Source organism: Sus scrofa, chromosome 14 (genome assembly GCF_000003025.6).
Source record: "Sus scrofa isolate TJ Tabasco breed Duroc chromosome 14, Sscrofa11.1, whole genome shotgun sequence".
NCBI lineage: Eukaryota > Metazoa > Chordata > Mammalia > Artiodactyla > Suidae > Sus > Sus scrofa.
Genome location: NC_010456.5, coordinates 81,875,954 through 81,888,640, shown reverse-complemented (window position 1 = coordinate 81,888,640; position 12,687 = coordinate 81,875,954). Strand labels below are relative to the sequence as shown.

Genomic DNA, 12,687 nt, shown 5'->3' with positions numbered 1-12,687 from the left:
GGTGTAGGCTGCAGACACAGCTTGGATCCTGCATTACTGTGGCTGTGGCGGTGGTGTAGGCTGGCAGCTGCAGCACCAATTTGACTCCTAGCCTGGGAACTTCCATATGCTGTAGGTGTGACCCTACAAAGACCAAAAAAAAAAAGAAAAAAAAGAAAAAAAAAATCAATTGAGCATAGGTGTTTAGGTTTAGTTTTCAATTCTATCCCACAGTTCTATATCTTTTTTTTTTTTTTTTTTTTTTTTTTTTTTTTTGGCTTATTAGGGTTGCTTCCACAGCATATGGAGACTCCCAGGCTAAGGGTCTAATCAGAGCTACAGCTGCCAGCCTACGCCACAGCCCCAGCAATGCCAGATCCGAGCAGCATCTGCGACCTATACTACAGCTCATGGCAATGCTGGATTCTTAACCCACTGAGCGAGGCCAGGGATCAAACCTGCAACTTCATGGTTCCTAGTTGGATTCGTTTCCACTGTGCCACGATGGGAATGCCTCTTTTTTTTTTTTTTTCAAATGGCTGCACCTATAGCATATTAGAGGTTCCTGGGCCAGAGACTGAATCTGAGCCACAGCTGCAACCTACGCCACAGCTGCAACCTATGCTGCAGCTGCAGCAGTGCCAGATCTTTTCACGCAGTGCGCCAGGCCAGGGATCTAGGCCACACCTTCACAGTAACCCAAGCCACCGGTCAGATTCTAAACCCACTGTGCCCCAGTGGCAACTCCTCTATATGTCTGTCTTTTTGTAAGTATCACATTGTTTGAATTACTGTAGGTTTGTAGTAAGTTTTGAAGTATGAGCTCTTGACTTTGTTTTTTCCAAAGATTGTTTTGGCTATTTGAGGACCAGTTCCTTGCAATTCCACATGAATTTTAGGGTTAGCCTGCCCACATCTGCAAAAGTTAGAATTTGATAGGGATTGGATTGAATCTATAGATCAATTTGTAGAGTATTGCCATCTCTACAATATTGTCCTCCAACTCATGAGTACAGGATGTTTTCTATTTTTTGTATTTACCAGTATATGTCTTAAACCACCTTGGTTAAATTTAGCCTTAAGTATTTTATTCCTTTTGAGATTATTATAAATGGAATTGTTTTAATTTTACTTTCAAATTGTTCATTGCTCATGTATAGAAATATAACTGACTTTTAGGTTGATCACATATCCTATCCTGCTACTTTGTGAATCTATTTATTAGCGCTAATGGGTTTTCTGTGGATATTTTAGGACTTTCTATATATAAGATTATGTCATTTGTGAATAGAGTTTTACTTCTTACTTTCCAATTTGGATGCCTTTTTTTTTTTTTTTTAACCTAAAGCTCTGGCTAGAACTTTTTATTTTGGGGGGGCACACCCACAGAATATGGAAGTTCCCAGGCCAGGAGTTGAATCTGAGCTGTAGCTATGGCAACACTGGATCCTTAACACACTGTGCTGGGCCAGGGATCAAACCTGTATCTCCATAACCACCTGAGCTGTTGCAGTGGGACCCTTAACCTACTGCTCCACAGTGGGAACTCCCTAGAATTTTCAATACAATGTTGAAGAGTGGTGGTAACAAAAACATCTTTGTCTTGTTCCTGATCTTAGAGGAAAGCTTTTATTCTTTTTACTATTGGTGGGCATTTTTGTAGATGTCTTTTATTTTAGGTTGATAAATTTTCCTTCTGTTTTTAGTTCCATGGGTTTATTATTCTTATTCATGAAAAGATGTTGGGTTTTCTCAAATGCTTTTTCTGCATCAATTGAGATGACCATGTGGTTTTTTTAATCCCTCTTCATTCTATTAATAATACGTACTATATTGATTTATTTTTATATATTGAATGCTCCTTGTATTCCTTTGAAAAATCCTACTTGGTCATGATGTCTAATCCTTATAATTTACTGCTAGATTCAGTTTGATTGAGTTTCACTGAGAATTTTTTGCATTTTTCTTGCGATGTCTTGGCTTTGGTATCAGGATAACACTGGTCTCAGAGAATGAGTTAAGAAGTTTTCTCAACTCTATTTGGGGGGAAGAGTTTGAGAAGGATTGGTGTACTTTTTCTTTGAACATTTAATTGACAAGTGAACCCTCCTGACTCTAAATTTTTCCTTTGAGAGGTTTTTGACTATTATCTCTTTTTATAGGTCTATTTAGGCTTTGTATTTCTGAGTCAGATTCAAGACTTTGAATTTTTTCCCACTTCATCTAAGCTAATATGTTGGCATACAACTGTTAACAGTATTTTCATATTATCCTTTATTTCAATTCTATCAAGTTGTTAGTGATGTCTTCGTTTTGATTTGATTTTAGTAATTGAGTTACCTCTCTCCCTCTGTCAGTGTAAAAGTTTATTAATTTTGATTTTTTGAAGGTTTTTGTTTCATTGATTCTGTTTTTCTACTATTTTGTTTATCAGCACTCTAATCTTTATTATTTCCTTCCTTCTGGTTGCTTTCTTTTTTTTCTAATTCCTTAAAATGGGAGGTTAGGCTACTGATTTGAGATTTTTTTTTTTTTATGTAGGCATTTACAGCTATAAATTTCCCTCAGCACTGCTTTCACTGCATCCCCTAAGTTTTGGTATGTTGTGCTTTTTCATTAATCTTAATGTATTTAATTTTTCATTTCTTCTTTAACTCATTTTTTAAAAGTAAACTTAGTTTCTACACATTTGTAAATTTCCAGATGTCTTGCTGTGATTTTAAATTTCATTCCATTGTGGTCATAGAAGATACTGTGTGGTTTCAATCTTCTAAAATTTATTTAGATTGTTTTATGGTCTATTTGGAAAATTTTTCATGTGCACTTAAGAATATGTATTCACTTCTTGTTGGGTAGACTGTTTTATATACGTCTTGAGGTCTAGTTGATATACAGTGCTGTTCAAGTTTTGTTGCCTTGTTTATCTCTTGTCTAGTTGTTCTATCCAATAGGGAAATTGAGGTTTTTCAAGTCTCCAACTATTATTGTTGAACTATTCTCCCCCTTCAATTGTCTGTTTGTTTCAAACTTTCTGGGGCTGTGTTGTTAGGTGCATAGATGTTTATAATTGTTTTAGCTTGATGGATTAACCATTTTATCAGGATATAATGTCCTTTGTCTGCCAATCTCTGCCTTTCAATTTATATTTACTCATTTATATTTAGTCCACTTACATTTAAAGTAATTTACTCCATTTAAAGTAACTACTACTAAGTACCATTTTGCTATTTCTTTTTTCTTTTTTGTCTTTTTAGGGCCACAGTCATGGCATATGGAGGTTCCCAGGCTAGGGGTCAAACTGGAGCTGTAGGTGCTAGCCTACACTAGAGCCACAGCAACTTGGGATCCGAGCCGTGTCTACAACCTACACTACACCACAGCTCCCGGCAACACCAGATCCATAACCCACTGAGCGGGGCCAGAGATCGAACCCGCATCCTTGTGGATACTAGGCAGGTTTGTTACCACTGAGCCGCATCAGGGACTCCTGCCACAGTTTATGTTAGATAGATGATTTCAAACGTACCATTTGATTCCTGCTACTTTCTTTTACTATTTATTAGTTGAGGTATTACATAATATCTCAATAACAGTCCAGTTTGACTTAATACCAAGTTTCAATAATAGACAAAAACTTGCTCACCTGCCCTTAATGTGGTTATCGTCACAAATTACATCCTTATACATTTTGTGCCCATCAACATAGTGTTATAATCATTGTTTGGTGTAATTATCCTTTTTTTTTTTTTTTAAAGGCTGCATCACAACATATGGAAAAGTTCCCAGGCTAGGGATTGAATCAGAGCTGTAGCTGCTGGCCTACACCCAGCCACAGCCACACCAGATCCAAGCCACATCTGCAACCTACACCTGCAGTGCCAGATCCTTAACCCACTGAGGCCAGGGATAGAACCTGCATCCTCATGGATACTAGTCAGGTTCATTTCCACTGAGCCACAATGGGAACTCCAATTATCTTTTAATCATATAGGGAAAAAAAGGAGTGCTATAAACCAAAAACTATGTATTAATGCAGATATGTATATTTACCTGTTTCCCTTTACTAATGTTTTTTCATGTGGATTTGAATTGTTGTCCAGTATCCTTTTATTTTCAGCTTGAAGGTCTGTCTTTACCATTTCTTGTAGGGAAGGCCTACTAGCAATAATCTGTCTCAGTTTTTGCTCACCTAGGAATGTGTTAACTCCTCCACTTTTGAAGAAATATTTGCCAGATACAGGATTCTTGGTTGACACTTTCTTTCCAGGACACTGAATATGTCATCCCACTGCCTTCTGGCCTCACGGTTTATGACAAAAAAATCAGATGTTAATCTTATTGGTGATCCCTTTAATGTGAAGTCAGTTCTCTATTGCTGTTTTCAAGATTTCTTGTCTTTTGACAGTTTGGTTATAATGTGTCTCAAAATGAATCTTTTTAAAAATCCTACTTATGTTCCCTGAGCTTCTGGGATGTGTGGATTACTATCTTTCATCAAATTTGGTAAGTTTTCAGCCATTGTTTCTTCAAATATTTTTTTCTCTCTTCTGACTCCCAGTATGCATACATATGTTGGTATACTTGATGTCACAGAGGTGCAACTGTTAATTTTTCTATATATATATATATTTTTTTTTTGTCCTCCTTAGATTAGGAAATCTCAATTGACCTATCTTAAAGTTTGCCAGCTCGCTCTTCTGCCTTCTCAAATCTCCTCTCTTCCCCTCTAGCGATTTTTTAAAATTTTGTTATTATTCATTATACTGTAGAACTCCAGAATTTCTATTTGGTTCCTTTTTATAACTTCTCTTTATTGACATTATCTATTTGATGAGACATCACTTTTTTGGTTTCCTTTAGCTCTTGAAGCTTTTTAAAGATAGCTGACATAAAGTCTTTGCAGCCCTCAATTTCTCTTAACAGATTTCTTGTTTTCCCATGTATGGTTCATACTTTGTTTCTTTGCATGCCTCATAATTTTTGTTGAAAAGTGGGCATTTTGAACACTGTAATGTGAAGACTCAAAACCAGATTCTTCCCCTTCCCCAGAGTTTTTGGTTGCTGCTTATTGAACCTATTGCAGTTTGTTTAGTGACTTTCTGAACTAATTTTTTAAGTTTGTACTTCCCTGGTGTGGTCAATTGTCTCTGTTCAGTTAACTTAGTGGTCACTAAGTGATTCAACACTATCTCCTTAAAACTCCTGGAACAACAACCCGCCCCCCCAGTCTTTACCGTGTCTTGGAGCAGATCTTTTGACATTCAGCCAGGCAGTCTAAGCCTGCCTGAGCCTTCATTTCCTGCATGTGCAGAGCCTGAAAGCCAGAGGTAAGAGCTTAGGGCCCTCTTAAGTCTTTTCTAAACATGTGCCCATCTCTAGGCATGAATGTGGCTGTCTAGATTCTCAGGAATTTGTGGGAGCACTCCAAAACCATTATTCCCCAAAGTATCTCACCCCCAGCCTTTCCTCCCCAAACTTTTCTACTTGTCTCCTTTTTGCCCCAGCTGTTATCCCTTTTTCTAGACATCAACAGCTAATGTACTTTCAGATATCCTCCAGGGTTGCCACCTCTACTCTGGGAGAGTTCCAAATTAAGTAAAATAAAAGCAAGTTATTCGAGCCAGTCTTTCAGGGAACAACAAGATAGATCAAATAACCATAATTCTTGAGAACAAGGCCCATTCTGCTCCCTCTATTGCTAGGGACCTAATGGACTATGGAGATTGTTTTTGAAGCTGCTGCCAAGCTGAAATGAGGATAATAAGGCCAAGGTGAGTGAGATGCAACAAGATCCTCTTATCAAAACTCACCTTTTTTTTTCCTTTACACTTATGTTTTGGTTGCTGCAAACTTTCAGTTAGTTTTCAGAGTTCTGATAAAGTTGATTCTGACAGTCTTTTCCATCTTATTTGCTGCCTTTGTGGAGAAAGGATTTTTGGAGTGCCCTACACTACCATTTTTGCTGCCTACAAGGAAGTTTAAGAAGCTCTTATCTAGTCCACCCTTCATTTTACAAAGGAGAAACAGAGGCCCAAAGAAGGAAAGTGGCTTATCCAGGGTCATGCAGCAAATCAGTAGCTAAGCCAAGACCAGAATAGGGAAGCTCGACTCTTTCCGCTTCAGGGCTACATCTACTCTTACTGTTGGGAAGGAACCAGGTTAAGAGTGAACCTCAGTATTAGGCCAAAAGGAACTTTCCAAGGAGTCAGGGTTGGGGGTTAAAAGCCCCTCGTAGAGTTGGGGGCTTGAATGATTGAATCTTTTGCTGAGAGGAAACCCTGTATTGGGCCAGGTGGAGGACTAAGTAATGATGTCCTGAGGAACACAGACAGCTTTCAGGTTTGATGGGGTAAACATTTAAGCTGGTAACTACCTGCGGAAATGATTTAGCTTGACTTTTTTTCATTTCTGACTCCATTCCACATCAGCCTGAGTAGGAAGGAGCTGAGAGCAGAAATAAGGGGCCAAGTTCTAGGCTCAGACTGTAACTCCCTGCCAAAGCAAATGGATGAATATGGCATGACTATCCAGCTGTTGCTTTAACCATGGGCATGTGCAGATGTTAATCTTTCAGGTACCTCTTGCCAAAGCTAGGAGTGGACTAGTCTTATCTCCCACCACCTGACTGAATTCCAAATACCCTGCAGCCTTCTCTCTGTGTGTATATTTCTAGTCTCAGAAGTTCTGTCTCAGCACAGGAGTACTTAAAACAGCATCAGAAAACAAGACAAGCAGCAGAAAACTAGGTGAGCAGGTTATAGATGCAGCTTCCCAGCCCCCACACCTGTTTTAGACTCTGTGAGGGTGGGGCCCAGAGACTTGCATCTTTAATGAACTCCTCAGATGATCCTAATGCACACCAGGGTTTGAGAACCACTACTTCAGGACCATTTCCCTATCCATCAAGTAAGCACCCCAAGGTTCCTTTCTCAAATTTTACATCTGAGGCAAGTGACTTATTGCCTTGCCCTAGTCTTGGCTTTGCCACTAACACATAATAGTCCTTGAGATGTCCCACAGCTGGTAAAAATGAGCTCAGGGCTGGATTCACCTGGTGACTCATCCTCCAGTTGTTCTGGAAGTGACATTAGATGTGCAGCATGGACTGGCTTTGACTATACCACCAGTAGACAGGAAAAAGACCCTGTGTAGTTCCCTCCCAGGAAGATGACCTATAAGCTCAATGAGCCTCTCATCCTTTTTTCATCCTGAGTATCACCATCAGTGTTAAGAACTTTCCACAGACGTCAGAAGGCAGGTGGTGCCTTTCTTGTCTCTAGAGAGATTTATGAAGCATTTACATAGTCCTCCAGCCCATCCTTGCTATGGGTTGGGTCTTGTAAGCATGATCAAGAGGGCAGCCAGAGGGACAGAAACGTAGAGAATAAGGATCAAGATGAACATAGATGGAGTCTCAACCTGGAGTCTCAAACTCAGAAGCCCATAGAGCCAAATAGATAACTTGTACTTGGTATGAGACAATAGGGAGCAGTGGGGCCTGTAGCAAATGGATAGTACAGCCACAGGTTGGCTCCAACAGGAACTGCCGTGCAGGAATGCTCAACCAGTGATACTAGAATTTTTAGTTACACAAGACAAGCTATTATTCCAGATTTTTTAAAATAGGAAATCTCTCAATGCTTAAATGTTGGCAACAAATCCAAATATCTAAAAAGACTCTATGGGATTTCCCATCGTGGCTCAGTGGTAACAAACCCGACTAGCATCTGTGATGATGGAGGTTCGATCCCTGGCCTTGCTCAGTAGGTTGGGGATCTGGCATAGTTGTGAGCTGTGGTGTAGGTCACGGACATGGCTTGGATCTGGTGTTCCTGTGGCTGTGGTATAGGCTGGCAGCTGTAGCTCTGATTCGACCCCCAGCCTGGGAACTTCCATATGCCCCAGGTGTGGCCCTAAAGAGGCAAAAAAAAAAAGACTCTCTGGGAACAAAAGTAAATGCATGTATAGGTTACACACTGCCTGCTAGGTGAAACCACTGGTGCAAACAAAAGGACAAAGTAATGTCACAGAACATTTACCATCACATTACAGGAGATTGAATCTACGCCTTGGCAGAGCTCAGGAGGCCACTGAAGTCAGGCTGAGTTCACAGCAAGCTGTGCAATACCATGCAGCCCATCCTACCAGGCAGGTCCTACCTGGTACCCAGGGGCAAGGTGCCTGACCCAGATAGAGGAAAAATGCCTCAGCCAAGCATGCTGGGTCTTAGTCAAGAGGTTCCAGGCACAAGAACTGCAGCAGAGCTGAAGTGACAAGCAGGGTGTGCCACCTGCTCTGGGGCCCCCATCAGCCTTCTCTGGTTGGGCAAGGCAGGTCTAAGTAGACCAGGCTAGTTCTAGCTCATGGCTGCTCCGTGCCCCTTGGTCATCTCTCTTCTATGACCAGAAGGCAGTGAGGAGTCCCCAAGCAGATGTTTACTTTGTGGACAAGCCACTCCCTGGGGCCTCTGCTCAAGCTCAGCAGGCTTGAGGCTCCCACCCCAGTCTCTGGATTCTCTCCTTTCTAAACTTTCAACACAGGAGGTCAGATAAGGAACAGAGACACCTGACCAGAAGACAAGCTCTGGGCTTCTAGATGTGACATAACAATTTTTAAAAACTCTGTCCCTTCTGGACTTGCCTTCTCCTAACACCACCAACCAAAGGGGCAAAGGGCCCACCAGGGACCACAGCCAGGTGCTCCCTTTCAGACCAAAGGCTCCTACGGGGAGGTGCTGGTCTCATGAATAGGTCTCCCCAGGAGTCAGGCACAGCCCCTCCTGCCTGTGCCCCTCCTTCTAGGCCTGGGTGAAGGACCACATGCTTCCTACTTGCCCTCCATGGACTTTACTGCAGCCGCATCTGACCCAAATCCCTGCACCTTTTCAGCATCTTCACCCCAAGCGCAGACTTCAGGAACCTCCCTTTCTTTCTTACGTACCTACAATCCAACCCCTGTAAACTACTTATGCTCAAGCTTTCCTGAACACAAGTTTCTATTTAAAGTCATATAAATTTTCACTGGCTAATAAGCCTGGCACCCCTGAGCTATAGGGCAGAATCATGAAGCACAAGAAAGCAAGCTGACACCAGGTAAACACTTCCAAAACATTCCAGAACTGGCTGACTTTAATCTAGAAACAGCTTTTGAGCATCGACATTCACGTTTAAGGCACATTCTCAATTATAAGAAGCCCTGTCACTGACAGGGAGCTGGCTTTGTTCTTTTGGTTCAGCATGAAAGAAGGAACAGAGGACTGTCTGGTCTTTTTTTTTTTTTTTTCTTCTAAAAAGGAGTGACTTTGGCAATAACAAAGCTCACGACACATTCGCACCAGACGCAAAGAGTACCCTTCAAGGTTTTCCCTTTTACTCCTCAGTGAAGATATGATGCCCCCAACCTCCACCTCTCTTACCTGAATTGCATCTATAGCAAATGTGTGTGTATCTGTCTGGCAATGACTATATATTTTTTAAAAATGCCTCCAAATAAACATACAAAAGTCCATGAATAAAATGAAGCCAAGCGTCTCAGCCACAGCAAAGGGGAATGATTGCATGAGTCAGGAAACAAAACAGCTACTTCAGCAGCAAGAGGCTATGAGGAGTGGAGGGGGGACATCCTAAGAGAGTTCAAGACCAGCCCAGGTCCTTCAGCACGAGCACAATACGTGGATCAGGAGGGCAGGTGGAGGACAGGGCCAGGGTTCTATGGATGGTCCACACTGGGACACCAGGGGGCTATTTTGTGGATTTGCTAGAAACAGATATTCTTTTGGCCTTTTCTTGGAAATGCTGTTGCCAGCAGGTGGACAGAAGTGACCCACCAGTCACCACTCAGTCGTTGCCACCACAGATCTTCAACAGAATCTTCCGGTAATCCCCTGAAGTGTCTCCCTGGTCACAGAAACAAGTAAGACATCAGTTAAGAGAGGCTCAGCCAATTTTGGCTTCCTGGCTCAATTTTCTCATGCCACGAGTGCCCTTACAGAGAGGGAACCCCATCCTAGGAAATTCCCCACCATGCTGCTGCCGCAGAGGGTGAGAGAGAGGCTCATGCACTTGGCCTCGAAGGTGGCAAGGACCTTGGACAACACCGTTCAGCCTTTCTAGCACCTCCCCACCCCCCGCCAAAAAAAAACAGAAAGCTGCTTTCATCACAATGATCAAACTCAGAATTTGAAAAATAAACACAAAACAGCCCTCGCTCTGAACTGCCTTCCCATGCTGCCTCCACCTAAAGCTAAGAAGTGGCTCATCAGGAAGCCAGAGCCTCGGGCCCTCAGGGGGTTCAAGATGTGATCTCCCATGGATGGGTCACAGAACCACAGGGTATCTGGGCGCCAAAGGCCAGGAACCAGGTTGGGGAGGTCTTTCATGTTCTCTGATGCCGATTTTAGACCCTCCTGCCCCAACCATTTACTGAGCAGCAGATATGCTGGATAGTGGGGTGACAGCAGGATCAAGAGCTGACGACCTACTGTACAACTAGACGAACAAATGAAAACTGGGGAGGGCAAGTTGGAGGACCACAGACAAGATGCCTATACATGGCAGAAGCTGAGCCCGAGGGACCTCTGAGGACAGAGAGTAATGGGGTCAGTGGGAGTGGCCAGCAAGGTCCACAGGCAAGCAGGACACCAGGAAGAAGCTCAGACAGCCCCCAGGGGCTCATACCGTGATGTCGTGGTACAGCGACTTGCCGTACAGCCGCTTATACTCCGCCCGGATGTCCAGGAGGTCAATCTCGCTGCGAGACACCATGATGCGGATCAGGGTCCGGTCCTTGGTTCCTGCTCCCTAAAGAGAGTTGCCCAAGGGTGTGAGCAACGGGCCTCCACACTGATCACTTCCCCACCTTCCCTGGGCCCTGGTCCCCTCCCTGCCCATGGGCCCTCTGTCCTCTTGGCTGAAAGGTGGCTCTCCTCCTGCATCCTTCCCTGAGCAAGGTCCCAGTCACAGGTGGCACCCAGATGCTGCACATGGGGGTTACCTACCCTCATGGCCTTGTTGAGCCTTTCAGCAAAGAAGGCTGGAGTATTCTTAAGACATTTCACTAGAAGAGAGAAACACAGTGTTACTCTATCTGCAGAAAATGGGGGGCGGGGGGGAGGGAGCACAGTCACAGAGCACAGAGCAATCTCCTGAGGAGGCCAGACGTCAAACACAGCACTGCATCTATCTTTCTCCCTCTGTCCCCTCCACCCCCATCTCCCCCAAGCTCAGTTATCCCATGATCCTGGCTCTAGCTCTTTGGAATAGAAACATGCAGAGCTCTTGACACCAACCCAGCCCCGTTCCTGGTAGTCAATGTGATGAAAGGAACTATGTAGGGAAGGAACGGGGAGGGTGATGAGGAACCATGATGCTTCTCACGTGGGAGGGGGCAGACTGGAGATGGCGTGGTCCTTATGGAGAAGGATGGCCAAGTGGAATGAATGTCTCCCTGGGGCTCTCAGGCCACCTCCCAATGGGGATGCAGGAAAATCTGTGCTATCCAGAAAGCTCCAAGAAAAGCAAAGTGAAAGATGGGCCGTGATGTTACCAAGTGGGTCTAAAGAGGAGCCAACCTCATGGGTATGTGGGTGGGCCTGGAGCCCATCAGGCGCTGCCCTCCTCTAGAGGACATGACACAGTCCTGCACTGCAGGAAGCACACCAGCGTCTCAGGAGCTATGCCAGCTTTCCTTGGCAAGGGCCTATTTTGCTATCACAAGTAAAAAAAAAAAAAAACCTTCCACGTGTTTCCATCACAAACATCTGACAAGTGCCTGCAGGGATGTATTTTTAGAGGAAACTTGGCAGGATATGAGTCAGCTCCCTCTGGGAGCGCACTAGTGCCCACACTGCAGCTCCTCCCCCAGAGCCTCGCTTGACACATAAACAAGACACCTCCCTGGGACAGGGAGGCTGGGGCTACAACAAAGCATTGATCCAGGAAGCAGCCTGATTTCCTGTCACTTAGCTGGATTTAGCAATCCTGGATCCTTCCACTATCCTCTTCCTCAACCAGAGGGTGGGTGAGCACCCTGAAAACTTACAACACACGCCAGCCTCTTGCAGGCAGGCCAGAGACACCTACCCACGGCCAGCATGCCCTCCTCCAGGTCCCCAGACATCTCCCGGCAGATGCTCTTCTCAATGTCACGACCTGTCATTCTCTGATACTCGTTGAAAACTAGTGGAAAGACAGAGAGTCATGTTATGGACTGAATTCTATTCTCCCCACCACAGATTCCTATGTTCAAGTCCTAATCCCGAGGACTTCAGAATCTAACTGTACTTGGAGATAAAGTCTTTAAAGAGGCCATAACATTAGAATGAGGCCCTTTGAGTGGGCCCAAATCCAATGTGAGTGGTTTCTTTATAACAAAAGGAGATTTGGGGAGTTCCCTGGTGGTCTAGTGATTAGGATTCACTGCTTTCACTGCCGTGGCCTGGGAACTGAGCCCTATGTCAAGCTGCTGCACATCACAGCCAAAAAAAGAAGTTCTCGTTGTAGCTCAGTGGAAACGGATCCAACTAGGAACCATGAGGTTGCAGGTTTGATCTCTGGCTTCGCTGGGTGGGTTAAGGATCCAGCGTTGCTGTGAGCTGTGGTAGGTCACAGACTCGGCTCAGATCTGGTGCTGCTGTGGCTGTGGCATAAGCCGGCAGCTGTAGCTCCAATTAGACCCCTAGCCTGGGAACCCCCATATGCCTCAGGTATG

The 12,687-nt window shown here is 44.0% G+C and overlaps 1 protein-coding gene across 4 annotated transcripts in view; it reads right to left on the bottom strand.

Annotated features, from left to right (window-relative positions):
- ANXA11 (annexin A11) overlaps positions 9,076-12,687 on the bottom strand; it is a 44,361-nt gene continuing 40,749 nt past the window's right edge. For 3 of the 4 annotated variants that reach the window (XM_005671147.3, XM_021073998.1, XM_013983377.2), the window contains 4 exons: positions 12,060-12,155; positions 10,976-11,034; positions 10,656-10,778; positions 9,090-9,875 (listed from right to left, as the gene is read on the bottom strand). In XM_005671147.3, coding sequence (XP_005671204.1) covers positions 9,816-9,875; positions 10,656-10,778; positions 10,976-11,034; positions 12,060-12,155 — 338 coding nt within the window. In that variant the 3' untranslated portion in view covers positions 9,090-9,815. Of the gene's footprint in view, positions 9,876-10,655; positions 10,779-10,975; positions 11,035-12,059; positions 12,156-12,687 lie in introns of all 4 variants that reach the window. The other variant, XM_001924178.6, reaches the window with a different exon arrangement.